This window comes from Megachile rotundata, chromosome 2, assembly GCF_050947335.1.
Source record: "Megachile rotundata isolate GNS110a chromosome 2, iyMegRotu1, whole genome shotgun sequence".
NCBI classification, from domain to species: Eukaryota; Metazoa; Arthropoda; class Insecta; order Hymenoptera; family Megachilidae; genus Megachile; species Megachile rotundata.
This window is the reverse complement of record NC_134984.1, coordinates 10,306,583-10,326,125: the sequence shown is the minus strand read 5'-3', so window position 1 is coordinate 10,326,125 and position 19,543 is coordinate 10,306,583. Positions and strand designations below refer to the sequence as shown.

The window sequence follows — 19,543 nt, the reverse complement described above, 5'->3', positions numbered from 1 at the left end:
ATTAATAAATAAAAAATGAATTTTGCAAAGTTTCATATATTGCAAGAGTTAATATATATGTCTAGAAAAATGAATAATTAAAAAATGAATTTCAGAGCTGCATACTTTGCAAAAATTAGTGTAAACTTCTAGCAAAATTAATAAATAAAAAATGAATTTTGCAAAGTTTCATATATTGCAAGAGTTAAGACATATTTCTAGAAAAATTAATAAACAAAAAATGAATCGAAAAGGTTCATATATTTCAAGAATTAACTTACATTTCTAAAAAAACGAATAAATAGAAAGTGAATCTCGAAGTTTCATACTGTATCAAAGTGAATACTTCTATAAAAATAAATAAATAAAATGTGAATCACAAAGTAACATACAATTATAATTTTGAAAATATCCGATAAAAAGAGATATTTCTGAAAACATCGTTTCGAACAGAACACCCTGTATATTACAAAACAGTGGAATATTAAGTAGAATATAAATGTAGAATATTAAGATCATAAATTCGCTCACGAAAGGTTAATGTATTATTAATAAAAAAAATTATTTATCTCACCTGTATCCATCATAATCCACGATACACAGGATTTCCGGATAGATCACGTATGGTGCTTCTCTCTTCCCCCTAACGCCGATCGATCGTTTCGATCTGTATCTTTTGGCCAAGTGGTCTGGTTCCATCAGCGCTGAAATTGACATTTAATTAAGAAAAATCAATTTCTACGAGATGTAATCTTCGTCGTAAAAATAAATAAGAAACTTACTAAAATCGCTGTACTCGTCGCCGTTCGAACGCGTCACTTTCTTGAAAACGATATGGTGACTCGTCCTCTTTAGATCCTCTTTTCTCCTCGTTACATTTGGCAGTAATTCGACGTCGTGCAATGTCGAATTTTTATTTACTATTTCGTGTAATACACGGTCTGGCAGTGGTCGAATCACCAGTTCTGAACCAATGTTACCATCCTGCGTGAAACAAGTTTTTTTTATTAATTTGTAAAAGATTGTTGCAAATATTTATTGCAAGTATTTATTTTAAGGATGTTTTCACTTTAATACTAGATATACGGATATTTAATTTGAAAGAGAACTATACCATACAAGATTAACCTATATTTTAACGAAAGATTCAAACAATTTTTAGAACTGAGAATAAGAGATCCGCCATTTTGACCGGCTCCGTATATCTAGCGTTAACATTCAATTTATCAAGCTGGGGATAATTTTATTATGATTGTTTAATAGTATTCGCTTCTATATTGTGAATTGTTTTACAGTTTACTTTATTTTTATGCAAACTTATCACGGTTTTTAAAACTGTATGTAAAAATGTAAAACTGCATACATTTTTACAAAAAACTTTTTAAAAAATTAAAAAATTCAAAAAGCATTTTAAAAACATTAAAAAATGTTTAAATATGTACAGTGTATAATTTTTAGAATTTTAGTACGATCCTCACAATTTTGAATTATTAAATGTTTTTAAATTAATAACAACTAGTTAATGTTTTTTTACGAAAAGCAGAAGGAAAAGAAAAATGCTATACTTAAGTCTTGTTACGCTAACGAAACAAATGTAGAAACATTAAAAAATTATCTAATCTACACTAATCTAGTAAATCTAGTAAAACCAGTATGCACTAATTCACGACGTTGTTCATATCAGGTACTGACAATTTAATTAATCCATTAGACACAGTAAAACAAGAAAACAAAATGTCCAATAATTGATACAAGGCTTTGTTCAAAATGAACGATGACAAATTGTTGCTATTAATGTTGGTAATTCGGTTGATTCTACCAACTATCGACAACTAAAGGTTTCTTAATGTCCCATTGATGGCTACGTACCTTAAGCAGAATAATTACCGAGACGTGACTAATTTTGTCCAAGTTGCAGGTCCTAGGATGGAAAACGGGTATAATTTAAGTCAGTTAAATCGGCTGATCACCGATATTTCAGATTCGAGTACGATCAGTTCGATCTGCGGTTCGAGAGAGGTGCATTGGTCAGACCGATGGGGGGAGAGTGAAAGCGAAAGGTCAGGGCATACGGGGTCACATAGAACAACGCTTTTACACCATTATGTAACCAACTTGTGTTGTCATTGGAATTCAACATCTCAAAAAATTCGATTCCCTATCACTTATTTCAGAAAAGTGTTAATACTGTGTTTAACGTGTTGATTGTGTGGTGACTGGTGACTGGTATTACAGGTTCAGTATATTTAAATAAAAAGGAGGCGAGGAATTCCACTGCGACAACTTCATTCGTGGCAATATAACAAGAGTTTTGTGTAGTGTTGGGTTTGATACTATTCGAATAATATTAAGGTTTAGAGAATTTTTGAAATAAATACTGCTGATATTATAGTTTGAACAATTATTGAGTTAAAAAGTATGCTCAGATTTTTATTTATGCTTGCAAAAGTGTACCTCCTATTATTATTGACATTGTGAGTATTGTAAACTCTTGTTATATTGCCACGATACAACAAGCCATGAAGAACAAAAAAATAAAGAACGAAAACTTCTTAGAATTGGCAATAGAAAGCCACAAATTGATGAAAGAATTGTTTCCTTTAATATTATGGCAGTTTAGAGTGTCTGAAAGGTCTCTTAAAAGTGGCGATATAACGAGTATAGACTGTTAATACTAATTATAAAAATTAAGAATATGTGAAAATATTTTAGAACAACTAAATTTGTAAATTTGATTTGTAAACAAATTTTAGTTTGTAAAAAATTTGAAAACAAATTTCTAAATTTGTTTGTAATATATGAAATATAAATGTGTATATAATATAATATATGAAATGTTACAAAATATTGTGTCACTATATATTTTTTAGTATAGCATTCTATAATTACAATATTTGATTCCATTAAACACAAATATTTAAAGAATTTTTATGTATCATTGCAGAAAGTGATGCAAACAAATTTGACTGATTATTTAAATTGAATTACAACTTGTATTTGTCTTTTTTGTCATTTATTGCACAAGCAACATGTTTTTGGACAATTTTGAATGTCGCTATAAATAATCAAAATCTTTATTGATCTTTGTATGCCTTATCTTATACAAAACTGGTTTTGACTTTCTCCTTTAAAATGAGAAATCATATAACTGAATTATCCTGCAGAATTTTTGTATGTCGTTATAAATTCGGCTTCTTTGGTGTTATAAGGTAATTTAATTATTTACATCGATTTATACATTTATTTATATACTTAAATATTTACAAGTAAAAGATTTTGAAATTTTATAGGTTTTGAATTTAAAGATTTTTTAACTTTTTTGAATTAGGAATTTTATGAGTTCTGAAGTTAAAGATTTTTTAATTTTTAAAATTTTTCTAATTTAGAATTTTAGAATTTTAGAATTTTAGAATTTGAGAATCTGAGAATTTTAGAACTTTAGAATTTTAGAATTTTAGAATTTTAGAATTTTAGAATTTTAGAATCTGAGAATCTGAGAATCTGAGAATTTGAGAATTTGAGAACTTGAGAACTTGAGAATTTGAGAATTTGAGAATTTGAGAATTTGAGAATTTGAGAACTTGAGAATTTGAGAATTTGAGAATTTGAGAATTTGAGAATTTTAATAAAAATGTAGAAATTCGAGACTTCCAAATTTAAAATAAATTTGAAATATAGAAATTTTCGAATCCATAAATTCTGAAATCCAAAAATTGAAAGTGCAATAATTCCTAACTTTCACGAAAAATAAACAGCCTTTAGAAGACAGTATCCCCTACCTTTAAGTTGAAACTAAAATATGAACTCCCCGAAGTGACACGCTTCTATAACTCAATCTCTCAAGGAAAAAATATCAAAAATTATTAAAACACAGTAGTAAATTATAATGAATGGCATATCTCCGACTAATCAGTAAAGCGTGATAATTTTTCCAATGTATTCAACTTACGCGTTAAAACGACATACAGTCGTTCAACGGTATGTTAATCGTTGCAACCGCATATGAGTTCGAAACAGAATTAAAGCTTTGAATTTAGCATCGAATCAACAAACGTTTATCGTTTTCCTCGATCGATAGCTTAATATACAAATGCAAATGTCCTTTCACCTGTAATTTATACCTCTGTCAACGGATTTTAAGCAATTCTTCGTCTCGACAGCTGGATATTATCCTTCGGTAATAGTTCAGCCTTACCGCACTTCTATATGTCTTTATAAGAGATTGAAGTTATCCAAGTGAAATTGAAGTTTCGGTTGGTTGAACGTGCAATCATCGAGAACAGAGCAGCCTTCTTCTCGTAATCGACAACTGTTCAGAAAGGTGGAACCGATATGGGGAGTTTTATTGCTCTTTTTTCTTGCCATACACTCGCAATATCTTCGCCATGCACTTTGCACGAACCAAGGAAACATCGGTTGCTGGCTCAGAATGGAAATGTCAAAACGATTGGAGACATCATTTCAGTAACTTTCCTTCGTACCCACATTCTTTTCTTAAATTCTACTGGGTTTAGCTTCCGCGTTGATATTGATACTGTGAGAAGCTGTTTATGCAGTAATATTTAAGTGCATTCAGTATGGACGTTTCTGAAGATTGAATTTTTGCATCTTCTGCAAGCTTTGTATTTTAGGAACCTAACCTCAAAGTTGTTAGTTTGGCAAATTCTTTAATATACAGAATTTAGAGTTGTAATAAACGTTAAACTAGAGGTTATCGTTGAAATAAGATGGAGTATGCATGAGGTTATCGTTAAAATAAAATGGAGTATGGCTGACGTTATTGCTGAAATAAAATGGAGTACAGAATTCAATTTAAAGTTAGGTTATGAGTTCTTGATTTGCGATATAGTATTAATTTGTGTATTATTGAAACGAATTTAGGAATATTCAGAACTGTAATTAAATAGTATGGCGTTTTCTGAAATTTGTATCTCAGATTTCAGTGTTTATAAATTCTCAGATCTGAAGTTTTTAAAATTTTTAAATTATAAAAATTCGACATTTTTAAATTCTTTTTCAGATTCACAAAAATTCGACTTCTCGGATTTTAATATTTTTAAAATTGCAAATCCTACTTTTTTCAAGTTAATATTGCAAATCCTAAATCTGTAGAAGTCCAGAATTTTAATTTTCAAATTTTTAATGGACTACTTTCCTGATTTTCTAAATTTTCAAATTCACAAATTTATAAATAAGAAAATGTCTAATATTTTAGTTTCTAAGTTTCTTAAATCACAAATTACCAAATTTCTAAATATGCAAACATTCAAATATCCAATTTCTTAAATCCCAAATTGTTAAATTCCTAATTATGGAAACATTCAAATATCCAATTTCTTAAATCACTAATTGTTAAATTTCTAAATATACAAACTTTCAAGAATCCAATTTCTTAAATCCTAAATGACCACATTTTTAAACATGCATATCTAAATATGCATTAAAATGTCCAATCCCTTAAATTTCAAAATATCTAAATTCCCAAATATCTAAATTTACCCTCCCAAATTTCCTCATACACATAACGAATAACCACGTGTATATTTCATAAGCTGCACAGTTAACAATCAACGCACGATGGTCACGTGTTATGTGGTTACACTGCAATAATCGCAATTACAGTGTGCCTCACAGTGTACTTATGTACACACAGCAGTTTGTACCACGGAATACAACGTATCCATTAAAACACGATTTTTCAAAACAATTCTACGGAAACCTAAACAGTGAATCATTCCCTTTCTTCAAACGAAACACTTTCAGGCAAAGAAAAGTGACTACCGTTGTTCAACCGTAAAATTATCCCCAGCATGCAATGCAATCTTTTGCTACCAGATGCTCCTCGAGTTTCGTCAACGATCGTTAGTCCTGCGGAACAGAAATCCTTTTAAGGACGATAGTTTCACCGAATTATGTAACGTCCAATGGACACAAGGAAGAGTTTCGTTAATCCATTTGCATTGAATAATCCGACAAATTTTCCTGTATCATGGATGACAGAGTGTCCCATTAAAGTGTCTAAAAGGTACGTACAACACGTTTACATTTGCTTCGACAAATACTTGTTTAAATACATAGGTTACTTAGTTTATAAATTACTGTTCAACACGTTCGATCATTGAGTAACGGGTTTAAACATGTAAAAAACGTGAACAATAGTTTTATGTTTGGGAGATACAGTTATGGTCAAGCTAGAGTGTTTTACTGACATATAGTATTTTACTGTATACACTAATATTTTATTATACCACATACTATTTGTATATCAAAATAATTTTACAAGTCCTTAAAAATCTCTACTCACAAAGAGAAAGAAAATTTGTAAATGTTCCATTGGAAGATCAAAAATAAATAAATATATTGATATAATATTTCTGTGGTTAATTTTAAGTAAATATATTGTTGTTGGAAATATTAGAGTATATTATGACAAAAACATCACATTAAGAGGCTTCAGTATAAAACATTAAATTTCTCATAGCTAAATAATAAATACTCTAAGAATATAGGTTATGTTTTTCCAATCCAATATAGGTTATGTTGTTCAATTCAAGAATAATTTTGTCTTTTAAATATTTGAAACCACCCAGACATTTCCGAGTTACAAAATAATTATTCGTATCAACACAATGCAAACGGCTTATCCTTATTTCTGTTGCCTTTAAACCAAGGACCAGTTAATTGTCGCTCAGTGTTACGATAATTATAAGTAAATCGACGGTTGACGAAAGTCGGGTCGCAGTAAACGGTAGGAATGTTGAAAGGAACATTAAGAAAGAATGATTTCTTACAACAAGCACTTTTCCATTTGCGTCCCGGTGCAGCAAAATGGACGCCATGTTCGTCGTGTCTTGATAGATGTCACCGATACCTACGTCAGCCTGAAACGGGAAGAACAATTACATCGTGGTAGCACCGTGATGGCCATATGTAGCGGATTTTATACGATTTCAGCCGTTTAAAGGAACATGGTACCATAAGCTTGATTAAAGATCGCAAAACAGCTCGTTCTTTGCTGCGATGCACCGTGTCGAGCAAGACGTTCTACGGAACGAAAGTACTTACAAGAATGACATTTGTATGTTTCTTGAATTATGGAGATTTGTATGTGACATAACTGAACGTGTAAGAAAAAAATTAGCCATGTACGTTGTAGAAAAAAACAGTAATTCAACGTTAAACGCGACGTTTTTGGCTCTGAGGATTTATGATTTGGTTTTATTGCTTGAGGATTTTGCGGTGTGTCTCTGCGGTGTTTATGAATAATTCTGATGGGATTTATGAATAGATTAATGTATTGAATTTTTGTAAGATTGGGGTGATTTTGAATGTTGGCGGGAAATTGTAATATGGTGGCATTTTTAATGGTGGCGGAATTGCAATATGGCGGCATTTTGAATGGTGGCGGGAAATCGTTTTCGCTACATTGATGATTTGTTGAATATTATTCTTTGACATTTGAAAAATAGGGTATCAATACTATTTATGAGTAGCTTTAAGTCTTAATAATCAACATAATTATTCAGTTTTAATAAATTTACTTCTTTATTTGCTGCATCATAGAGAGAAGTACCAAATATATTCTGACGCTTTCTCGATAAGCAATTATAAAATTTAATATTTATTAAAATTCAAAAAATCAGAGAACCAATCCTGCTAGAATATCTTTAAAACTTAGTAATCAAAAGAATTATTCATAAATAAACCCATTACAAATGGATCTAATAAAACTTCTTTGTACCATAGGGGATGTTCCAAATATTTTTTAACGTATCCCCAATAAGTAATTATAATATTAAATATTTTTGAAGATACGCAAAATCAAAGTACCAATTAGAATATCTTTAAAACTCAATAATCGACAGAATTAAAAATGGCATAAGTCCATTAAAAATCTCAATTCTATTTATTTCTTTATTTGTCACATGAGCATCTATGCCACAAAGAGAAGTCCTAAATAGTTTTTCACGCGACCATACATAGTAAAAATTAAGAAAAAGCGTTAGAAGTAGGTGCAGTAGGAAAAGGTATGTCTAATTAGCACTGTATGAAAACTTACATCCGTCACCTTCTCGTAATGGAGGCCATCAGGTTGCGACGCATTCTTCGTGACAGTCCACATGGGCAAATGGTTCGCTGCCAACAGCCCTTCTGTGGGTTTCAATGACAGACTGATGTCCTTCCCAAAAGCCTTCAGATGTATCTCTGGCTTTTCTTGTATACTCCTTTTGTGTACAGAATGTAACACAGGAACAACTTCGTACGCGGGTACTGGAATTTTAAACGTGGTCTGTCTTCAGTGATTTATTAGCGTCTTTTGACGTCTTTTCTCGCTAATAAATGAGCCAAGCGGTTGGTAATTTTAGCGTCGATTAGGATTATATATATATTATATGTACGCAAAAGGAAGTGTATTCTGTAGTTAGTTTAAAGCTTCTTAATTAACGACTTTTATGTTGGTGTTATTATTAGTCTTTGTGTATTGTGAACTCTTGATGTTACTTCTTGATGTTATTTCTTGATGTTACTATGTTGATGTTACTTCAAGTGATACTATTGTTAATCAAGATGAAATTAGATATACTGATTTGTAATGCACATTTGACAGCAAAAATAAACTAGAAAAACAAAGAAATGAACAATAAAGTGTACAAATAAATTATTATACACAGTTATTACTATAAAATGAACACAGATTTCAAGGAAAGTATCTTCACACATTTTTGCATTGTAATTTACAATATGCCTGTATGCTATTTTTTATAAAATTACTGATTGCGTTCTTTTTAATAAAGTAAGCATGAAAAGATGTTTAAAAGAGAAAATCTTTTGATGTGAATGTATAATGTGGGGTATAAAGGACAGCTCAATTTTTTAATAACAAAATATAGTTTATTCTTCTCTCATAGCTTAGTACAATTTAACACTAGAACTACCAAACTAAGGTCCTCAAATTTTTTATTTTAAATTTCAGAATTTGTTAAGGTTCTTTTTCTGAAATATATAATACAATTTTTGTTGAAATGGAAGATATACTTTATGTTTCAGCCCTGTTTAATTTATTTTTAATTTAAAGGTAAACTTGCATTATACATACACGTCCATACATACAGATATACATCTTATAGGTATAGCATAAATACAAGTTCAACGACCAATAACAAAAGAATTCAAGGTTACGCAAGGTCAAACAGGCAAAAAATGTTTAAACGTCATAATTTAGGAAGGCGACACTTTTATTACTGCCATAGTACAACAAATATTAAAAACTCGGATCTTTTAATCGCCCACAAAGATTAATCTCAGTCGCAAACCTGTCCACAGTCTTAATAATTATTTCTACCGCGATGACGCAAGTTAGTGCGATAATTCATAGCTTTATGACATTGCTGGTTGTTGGCATCAACCGATAAACGACGTTTTTAACGGGTTCGCACAAGAAATAATTCAATGGAGCAAGGTAGGATGATTAAGCTTGATAAATTAATGATTAGAGAGGTGGGAATCCTTGATTTGAATCTTTCTGATTTAAAAGTTGATGCTTGTGGAAAATATGAGGGATGTCCAGAACGTTGTGAACATGTCTATCTTGTTAAATCCACATTCATTTGATAATGTGTGAATATATATTTTGCAAAAGAATTTGGGTGATTTTTGGTTATCGACAAATTGGATTTGTTTTAGAGAGAAAACAGATGGAATTTGTTTATTATTTTACAGAGAAAATAATATAGAATTCTATTTTAAATAAATTAGGTTAGCCTCAAGATATCCATGATACAACTACCTATGAATAAATTAATTTTTGTTAATATAAATTTGTTTTTAGAATTTATAGATTTTTTTAATAGAATGCTATTAACAATTTTGCATCTGACAATTTTTTTATCTGATATGTCCAGTGTGTATAAATGCGAATTGTTTTTCTTAAGTAAAAATCTAGAATTTTATCGAAAACTTGTTCCTGATATGGTCAATGTGTAAATATGAACGAACCTTTACACGGTAAAATTGCAGTGTCACGTAAGAGATGACACATGACCGATAAATGTTAATTAGCAAGTCGAGCTTTTGGATCCGACAATCAACACGAGTTACAAGACACGTTGCTACTAATGTAGGTTCAATATTACTGACCCCTCACATATATGTATATTGTAATGATGATAACTGCTGCGTCGTTCAATGGAATTTCGGTTCCTCGTGACTTCGGATTAAAATTCATTATCCAGGATCTCAGATAGTTAAGAAAACTCGAAACCTTTGGCATCGCAAAATGTAACCAAGGTTTGACACCACAAATTTTATTTCAGACACAAAATTTTTATAGTAAAATTTTTCAGTCTCATTTTTACATTTAAAGTCACTCTTTATGCAAAATGTATTTTAACCATATGTTTGAACGTGAGAAGTATTGCTTAACAGTTTAGGGGTGAGTTAAAAATTTTGTAAATATAAAGAGAAAAAAAATAAAGAGCAAGTTAAATTTTACTGAATGTTTTGTAAATAATAATAATGAACACTTTTTTAGTTAATGAATAATTTGACAATTTGTCAATTTTACTCTTAACCTCAAATTTCATAACTAATTTAAAAATTAATTTAAGAATTAGTATTTGAAATAATTTTAGTTAAGTGAAAACATTTCTTCTATTTCGTAATTAGAATGTTATATTATACTTTCTCAAAGCGTTATAAATTTTCTAGTATCGTATAAATTTTTGATAAAATAATTTTCAATAGAAAATGTATTTTAAAAAATTAGTCAATTAAAACTACTTTTTCTGTTACAAAGTTGATTCAAAAAAAGATTATCTCACTTTGCAAATTTGAAGAAATAACACAGAAAGAGGATTAAAATTAATATTCAGAGAATGCAAGAAGTTAATATAAAATCATGCAGTTGCTAAAAAAATTCGTTGTATCCTTGAAGCATAATAGAAGTTAAACAATCAATGTGAAAGCAAACGGAGGATTGCAGAATTTACGTTAATATTGAACGAAACATGCAGCGACGAGGAAATTTAATTTAGCGAGCTTCATCGTTGCAAAAGTATCACGCAAGGCCAGATGTGTGCAGTGAATGAGAATCGGAGTTTAAATTAAAAGCTAGACTGTTAATTTTTCACTGTGATTACCAGATTCGTGTCCCGTGTGAAACACCGATAACATCTCTTCCCTTGTCATGTGTTCGTGAATCTGAAACAAACAAGAAATTCCTTGTAATATTCGAAATGTAGGTATTTATGTAGATAGATAGATATTTGTTATAATATTAATTTTGCAATTAAATTCGGGACCTTCTTGTATATTTCTTATTGTGAAAGATTTATTAGAATTTCTCAATTTTTCAGTTCTTCCATTTTTCGATTTTTTAATTTCTCAATTTGCGAATTTGATACATTTCAATTTCTCAATTTCTCAATTTCTCAATTTCTCAATTTCTCAATTTCTCAATTTCTCAATCTTTCAATTTTTCAACTTTAAAATTTTTCAATTTTTCAATTTTTCAATTTCTCAATTTCTCAATTTCTCAATTTCTCAATTTCTCAATTTTTCAATTTCTCAATCTTTCAATTTTTTTACTTTAAAATTTTTCAATTTTTCAATTTTTCAATTTTTCAATTTCTCAATTTCTCAATTTCTCAATTTCTCAATTTCTCAATTTCTCAATTTCTCAATTTCTCAATTTCTCAATTTTTCAATTTTTCAATCTTCCAATTTTTCAATCTAAATGATTGAGCATCAATATTATGAAGTTTGTTAATTTTGGAACTTTAGAACTTTGAGGGTTTGGAAATGAAAATACTTGGAATATTGAATATTCAAAGCTTGAAAATGTTGGAATTTCAGAGTTTAACAAGTTTGGAATTTCTTCCAAAGTATCTATTTCCTCGAAATAATTGCCACTTATTACAATTACACAGGAAATAGCATCAAAAACAGGACACCCATAGATTAAGTGTAGAAAGTACATATGACAACATACAAGATGGTTGCATTGCTATTTATGAGCAAGATAATATTAAAATAGCTGCTTTACTAATTTCTTAATCGGTTTGAGTTATGATCAATTAAGTTTTTAGTTATTATTTTTCCAATGACCTTAATAAGTTCGCTACTGGTATTCAATTAGTAATTCATGCATCATCTATCACTTCTTTTTTTTTGTAAGGTGTGGCAAACTATATTAACTCGAGACTCAAATAAGAAAAATGAGATTATTTCTTTGGCAAAAACATTTCCAACACGTTTTAAAATAATGCGATAAACATCCTTCAATTTTTATATTTTCATTTAAACATTTTTATATTTTCAATTTAGCCGTGTAAAATAGAAAAGCGAACAGTAAAAACAAAATTATTAGCATAAATTAGCTGTACAAATTTCGTGTTTAAATACTTAGATTCTAAATCTTCAAAAGTATACGTAAATAAAAGAATAGTATTATTGTGATTCCTTATACATTTTTCTAAAATTAATTTTCTGGGAACAAAGCATTTAAATTTTTTTTAAAAAGTTTTTCTAGGAATGAAACAGTAAAATCTACACTGAAATACATATCAAATATTTTAATTAATTATTTTAATTAGTAATTACCAAATTTTTTTACTCTAAACTCTAAAAATCAATGAAAATAAAGCTTGAGATAAAATGCAGGAACAGACAAACAACTCTCAAAACTCTGCATGAACTGTATGACAAATTACTATTTTTAATTATATCTTTTAATACTATAGATAGAGGTTTTCTTATATTTTTGTTAAAAGTTTATTCTTGAATAACAAAAACCTCGTATTAGGTAGGAGTTGAAATAATAATTGGGAGTAGGTTACGTTCGGTAAGATAAGGTTAGTTAGTTCAGATTACAAGAAAGTTGTATAAAATTTAATTTGAAATAACAATTAACAAATACTTGAAAGCAGACCAGAATAGGTGAAGTCAATTTAGGTTAGATTGCAAGAAAATCGTGCAAGAAATAATTTGAAATAACAACTGCCAAGTAGTTTGGCAGTCTGCCAACTTGAAAGCAAATTAAAATACCTGAAGTTAGGTTAGTTTAGATTACAAGGAAATTGTACAAGATCTAATTTGACAAACAATTGAAAGCAAATAAGGTTAGGAGTCTTGGCTAGAAACAACATTTGACGAATAGCTGAAAATAAAGGTTAGACTCCGTGAAATTAAATTAAGGTTAGGTTAAAAGGTCAAGAGCAAAATATCAAAACTCTACATTCTCCATAATGATCTTTTTAAAATACCTACAAGACCTCATAATTAACAAAGATAACTAAAAAATAAAGTTTGAAACAAAATATTACTCCTTTTCATCAATGCAACTTTTCGCATCAACACATTAATCAAATTTGTTTACAGACCGATCAGATCATAAATAACAGTGTTCGTGAATTGGTACAACAGAAACAAGTATTACTAATGCAAATGAAATCAATTTCATTGTTTTCTTGCTACCAAGTGCTCAGTTAATTGGCAATGGTTACAAGAAACAATGATCAACCGTTGTCGAAGCACGTACGATAGAATTCGAACAGGGTCACCTGGCGATCGATCCGTATGTATTTGAAGTTTTTCCAATCGCGGTCCAAGGTCTGCTTCTACCATTTAAGAGCACGTACCGTGCCACAGAAATCGAGCTGCAATTAACTGTCAGGCTGGCTTAGAACTCCTAAGGTCGATCACTTTCACTCATTACGTTAGGAAATTCGATCGCGTGCACCGCTGTCCTAATTGTGCTCTTTGTCTCTTCGAATGCGCAAACTGCATCGCGGTTGTTTTATCTAATTGCCAGTAATTTACATGCTGTAGTTCCGTATCGTCGAACGAAAATTGAAATAATGGAAAGCTAACGCCTATCAATTTTCATCATTTTGTAACTATGTAATAATTTTAATTTAAATAAAGTAATTTTGTTACTTTAAAATTAATAATTAGTAGGTGTGCCAATATTGTGTTTGATAGATGTGTTAGCTCTTATTTCCAGCAATTTTTCATTTTTAATCTATGGATTAGAAGGTTTCTACCTTTGTCATGAATTAGGTTCATAATATTGTCTAACAAATTTTATTAGTCAGTATAATTTATTATAGTAAAAATAGATGTTAACCTTTTTAGTGCTGAACAATGACGTACCGTTGTTTGCAACACCTTTGAAATATAATGGACATTGTATTTTTCCTTTATTTTGTAATATGTTCTGTTTTGAATTTTATAAATTCTTATACTTTGTTTGATATTTTGTATCTAACAGATATATGTAACATATAGTTACAAACAAATTTTTAAGAAATAATAGATATACGTATAGACAAACTTTCACCAAATACTGTTACAAAAGCCTCCCAAGCGAAATTACTCACTTCAATAGTATGGATGAATATTGATCAAATATTAGTGTACCCATTCTTATCAAACATTAAGACTCAGATTGATGTATCGTAAATGCTATTTAGCGGTACTTCTAACCTAACCATTAAACGATATCAAGCTTTCTAGGTCTCGAAATGTATTATTTTATATGGAACAACATAATAAAATTTCCTCCAGCGAGAAAGTCTACATCAAGTAAGTATAGGGTGGATGATAAGCAAACGATTAAAAGAACACGGATGTAAAATCGCGTTAACTAGTTTTAGGTGAATTTTACATGGAAATAGGACGTAACATACTTCACAAATAACTAATCAATAGAACATTTTGCAAGGAAATATAGTGAGATGATTAACCCTGTATTTATGGACGTTTAATAACACTTAATGGCACTTAATCACATATAACGTCTTATGAAACTGTATCATAGAAGTAAATAATTCGGTTTTAATAAACAGGATGAAAGTGTTGGAAATATTAAACAACCCTAATTCCCAGTTTTGAATTTCAGATCATTTTCTCAGAATTAAAAAAATATTGTTCCACATTTTCTCCATTAAACTATGTGTGTTTTATTTTTAATTTGATGCTTGAGGTAAGAAGGTCACGGTGTATCACACTGTGATCGGTGAACATGAGAGTGAAACAAAAAGTGATGACAAAATGAGAAATGCAAATGTAACGGCAACAGTAGTTGACCGATTAAAGGAAATCTTCCATATGAACAATAGTAACTTGCTCTGTCATTTAATAGGGAGATGCCTGGAGATATTTTGTAAACCTTCTAGATTATATAGTAGGACCATTTTTTAAAAAAAGTTAAGTTATATAAATTTGAAAAGTAAGGTGAAGTGGGGTAAGTGCAGACTGATTTTTGTAAAGTTGGTATTTAAACGTAAGTATTTTCAGTCTGCTATGTAAATACTTAACGCTGTCGATATCGAACGCTTTGCACAATTACTACTATTTAATTAATATTAACTAGGACCTTAATTTTCCTTGTACATTTTGATTTTGATAGGAAATTGTTTAAAATGTCAACTACTCTGCACTTTCCCCGAAAATGGGGTAAAAGCGTAACTTGAAGTTAAATACTTTGAAACTTTATTTCATGTGCAATGGGGCAAGAGCAGAATTATTAACAAATCTGCTGTAAAATGCTTTTTATTGCATTATGCAAGTACTCTATACTGCAAACAAGTACTCTTAGCTGAAATATAAAAGGGGATATAGTGAAACGAAACAAGGAAACAAACATATTAAATGAAGAAATTTCGCTCATATTGTAATAAAAATAGCCTGTATACGCACTTGCCCCGTTTACGAACTTACCCCACTTCACCTTATATTTAAAATTTCGGTAAATGATTGAGAAGTTGACCACTCTTAAAAATTACAGAAATAGTAATTGACCTATTCGCTAGTAGCTGACCTTATACTAGAAGAAATATATTCCATCCGCGAAATATTCACAACGTATGAACTATTTTGCCTTAATCATACAGCTATTATTAATAGAATAAAAAATAGAAATGTAATGGCACATTAATGAATTTAGATGTTATTAGTAAGCAAACTTCTCTTCACATGTTATCGTTTCAAAACTTAACAGATATGGCATATGTAGTTCACTTTCATCACAAGTGCACAACTTAAACCTTATTTTTAAAATTATCTAAAAACTGGTTAACTGTTGACATCGTTACTTTAATGTGAAGACGTGTCGATATAAGGAAAATCGTGTGTTAATTTATCACGTAGTAATTTCCTTCGAGGTCGTTCAATACATATTTGCACAGTTTCCAGTAGTCGTGCGATCAGAAAATCGAGCAATGCAATTCACGTGGCAGTTAAAGAACCGGATTTACCTAATGAAAAAAAATCTATATCACCGTGTCCCGTTCCTAATTGTATGCGTACCATGAACCCACCACGGTTTCCCTTTTGAATGGCAAACACAGCTGCGAAATCATAGGTCTGCTTGCGCTAACAACGTTTGATTATCAGATAAATCGAACACGTTTAACTTCTGATCCTTCATATTATTGCAAAATGTGCTTTCGAAACGCGAGATTGAGTTAATCTACTGATGATCGGAAGTTGAAGTTGCTTTCTACTACAGAGAACGAATGATAGAAACATTAGCCAACTTCAATAATATTTATCTTTATGTTACATCGAACTGAAATAATTGGATTACATCGTCTATGGGTTACCTAATATTTGTTCAATATAAATTGTGACATTTAACACTTTAAGTGACTGATTTAATTTTGAGAGTTTAAGACGAATTGCTCTAAATTTCTAAATATATCAATATCAATATATCAATATATCAATATCAATATATCAATATCAATATATCAATATCAATATATCAATATCAATATATCAATATCAATATATCAATATCAATATATCAATATCAATATATCAATATCAATATATCAATATCAATATATCAATATCAATATATCAATATCAATATATCAATATCAATATATCAATATCAATATATCAATATCAATATATCAATATCAATATATCAATATCAATATATCAATATCAATATATCAATATCAATATATCAATATCAATATATCAATATCAATATATCAATATCAATATATCAATATCAATATATCAATATCAATATATCAATATCAATATATCAATATCAATATATCAATATCAATATATCAATATCAATATATCAATATCAATATATCAATATCAATATATCAATATCAATATATCAATATCAATATATCAATATCAATATATCAATATCAATATATCAATATCAATATATCAATATCAATATATCAATATCAATATATCAATATCAATATATCAATATCAATATATCAATATCAATATATCAATATCAATATATCAATATCAATATATCAATATCAATATATCAATATCAATATATCAATATCAATATATCAATATCAATATATCAATATCAATATATCAATATCAATATATCAATATCGAGCATCGAACATCGAACATCGAACATCGAATCTCGAATCTCGAATCTCGAATCTCGAATCTCGAATCTCGAATTTCGAATCTCGAATCCCGAATCTCGAGTCTCGAATCTCGAATCTCGAATCTCGAATCTTGAATCTTGAATCTCGAATCTCGATTATCGAATATCGAATATTAAATACAAATAAACACAATAACAAATATTTTAAACTAAACAAATATAAATTATTTCAAATATAAAGTACATAAACCTTAGTATATTTTCCATTAAAATGATTTGACACAAAAATGACATGTTTCCATAAATAAAGTACCTTACAACAAAGACTGAAATCACTGTTGCTCACAATTGAAACATGCGATAGTTTTATTTATTGCAGTTTACAACATTACAGAGTAGCAATTTGGAATATTTAAATCCACATAACCTCCTAGCGGTGTACTTCTGATTTCGTAAATCTAAAAGGATTTGTACTGGTAAATGTAAATTATGATTTACGAGCCACTCTTTCCTTTTTCGCGTTGTTACGTTGGTAATAAATGAGCGACGGTTCAAGTAGCTGATTTCTATGTAAATATATTTAGCAATTTGCTGGCGTTTTTAAGTGAACCGTGTCTAAATATCGCGCGTGTAATGATTTTTTACGAAGAAAAGTCTATGGAAATATGTTGCACGAAGTATCATCGATTACTTCTACTTCGAATTATGAACTCCGAGATGAGTATTAATGGAAGGATCTTCGCGTAAATCTTCGATAAAATCAATCTCTGTCAAAGGAAGGGATCTCGTGAAAGTAACAGTTATCTTAACTTTGTAAGTTTAATTGGACTCGGGAAAGGTTTACAAGGATTTTCCATTTCCTATTCATGTTGTTTACAAGATTAACCTTTTAGAATGTGAGCTTACAGCAGCTGATGAATAATTAATGCGGAGCTTTACGTTCGCAGAAAATGATTGCGTAAAGCCTTTATTTAAATAAGGTTTTCTTAAAATTATATGAGCATGACTAAAGTTCTAAGTTAACAATATAGTGGTACTTCGAATGACTAGAATAAATTAAATTTAATTCTAGTTGATTTTAATAATTATTTAATATTCTGATTTGATGTATTTTAATTTTGCATTAAAATCTGAATTAATTTAACTGAATTATTAAAATTACCTAATTATTTGATTTCAATTTAAAAGTGATGTAATTATTTTATATTATATTGTTAATAAGTTAATTTAAATTTCTTATAAAGACTTTAACATTATGTAAACGTTCATATGTTTTAATTTGTCTTTAGTTTCAGTCACTAAATTCTTCACTATTTCTCTACGTTATTCATCACTATATACACGAAAGTCTTCCGCATCTAATTTTAATCCAAACACCGTTGTGTACATTAATGTTTGGATCACAAATGACCCAGCATTTTCGGGCCTAATAGACATCCTATGATTCATATCATCTCTCGTATACCAATTTATTTTTCCTTGTTCGATGATCTTTAAATGGATTTACTAAAAATGTACCGTAATTTCATATTCATTTCTCGAACGCCTGCTGCGACGCTTATGAATATTAAACTAAAAAAACTGTCAATTTTTTACCAAAATATTCTCAGACCCAGGAACACTCTTACACGTTGCAAAAGCTAGATCGTATCTTTTGTCCACATAATAATTTCTCGTCTTTGCCGGTAAAAGAGTAACAAACGTTAACAGCGGAAGTCCCAATGTTTACGCAGCGTGAATTTACGTCGTAATAAGCGGTCAATTAACAATTAATTGGTCTGCGTGTCCTGTCATTTTAAGTAAACGCGAACCACGACCGCACTACTCGCGTTCTTTATTTTTAAGGAAGCGTTTTTCTGTCCTTGCTGCTTCTGATCACATTTCTTGATGAGATCTTACCTTGTGGCATCGTACGAGAGGTAGAATGGCCATGCACAGAAGGACAAGGGCACGAATCATTTTGCGTGAAAATATTCCTGATGGGCTGCGTCACATCGCTGAAACATCAAATGGACAAAAAAAGAATTATGAATGAGTTAACTCGACGCTGTGATTTAGTGTATACGTTATACTAGAAGAATGTCGTCATAGGGAAATGTTGAATGAGTGTTGTTTTGGTGAAGGAGAACACGGGCAGGTGCCGGGATGATCAAGCAAATTTATTTCTATAATTTG

General features: G+C 29.7%; 1 protein-coding gene across 6 annotated transcripts in view; it reads right to left on the bottom strand.

The window, feature by feature from the left end:
- The window catches only part of sona (sol narae metalloprotease), a 148,343-nt gene that overhangs the window by 20,827 nt on the left and 107,973 nt on the right, over positions 1 to 19,543 (bottom strand). For all 6 annotated transcript variants that reach the window (XM_076529144.1, XM_076529143.1, XM_076529139.1 and 3 more), the window contains exons 3-8: positions 19,268 to 19,365; positions 11,118 to 11,178; positions 8,039 to 8,250; positions 6,771 to 6,860; positions 762 to 963; positions 554 to 683 (exon numbers count right to left, since the gene is read on the bottom strand). In XM_076529144.1, the coding sequence (XP_076385259.1) occupies positions 554 to 683; positions 762 to 963; positions 6,771 to 6,860; positions 8,039 to 8,250; positions 11,118 to 11,178; positions 19,268 to 19,327 (755 nt within the window). In that variant the 5' untranslated portion in view covers positions 19,328 to 19,365. The remainder of the gene's footprint in view (positions 1 to 553; positions 684 to 761; positions 964 to 6,770; positions 6,861 to 8,038; positions 8,251 to 11,117; positions 11,179 to 19,267; positions 19,366 to 19,543) is intronic.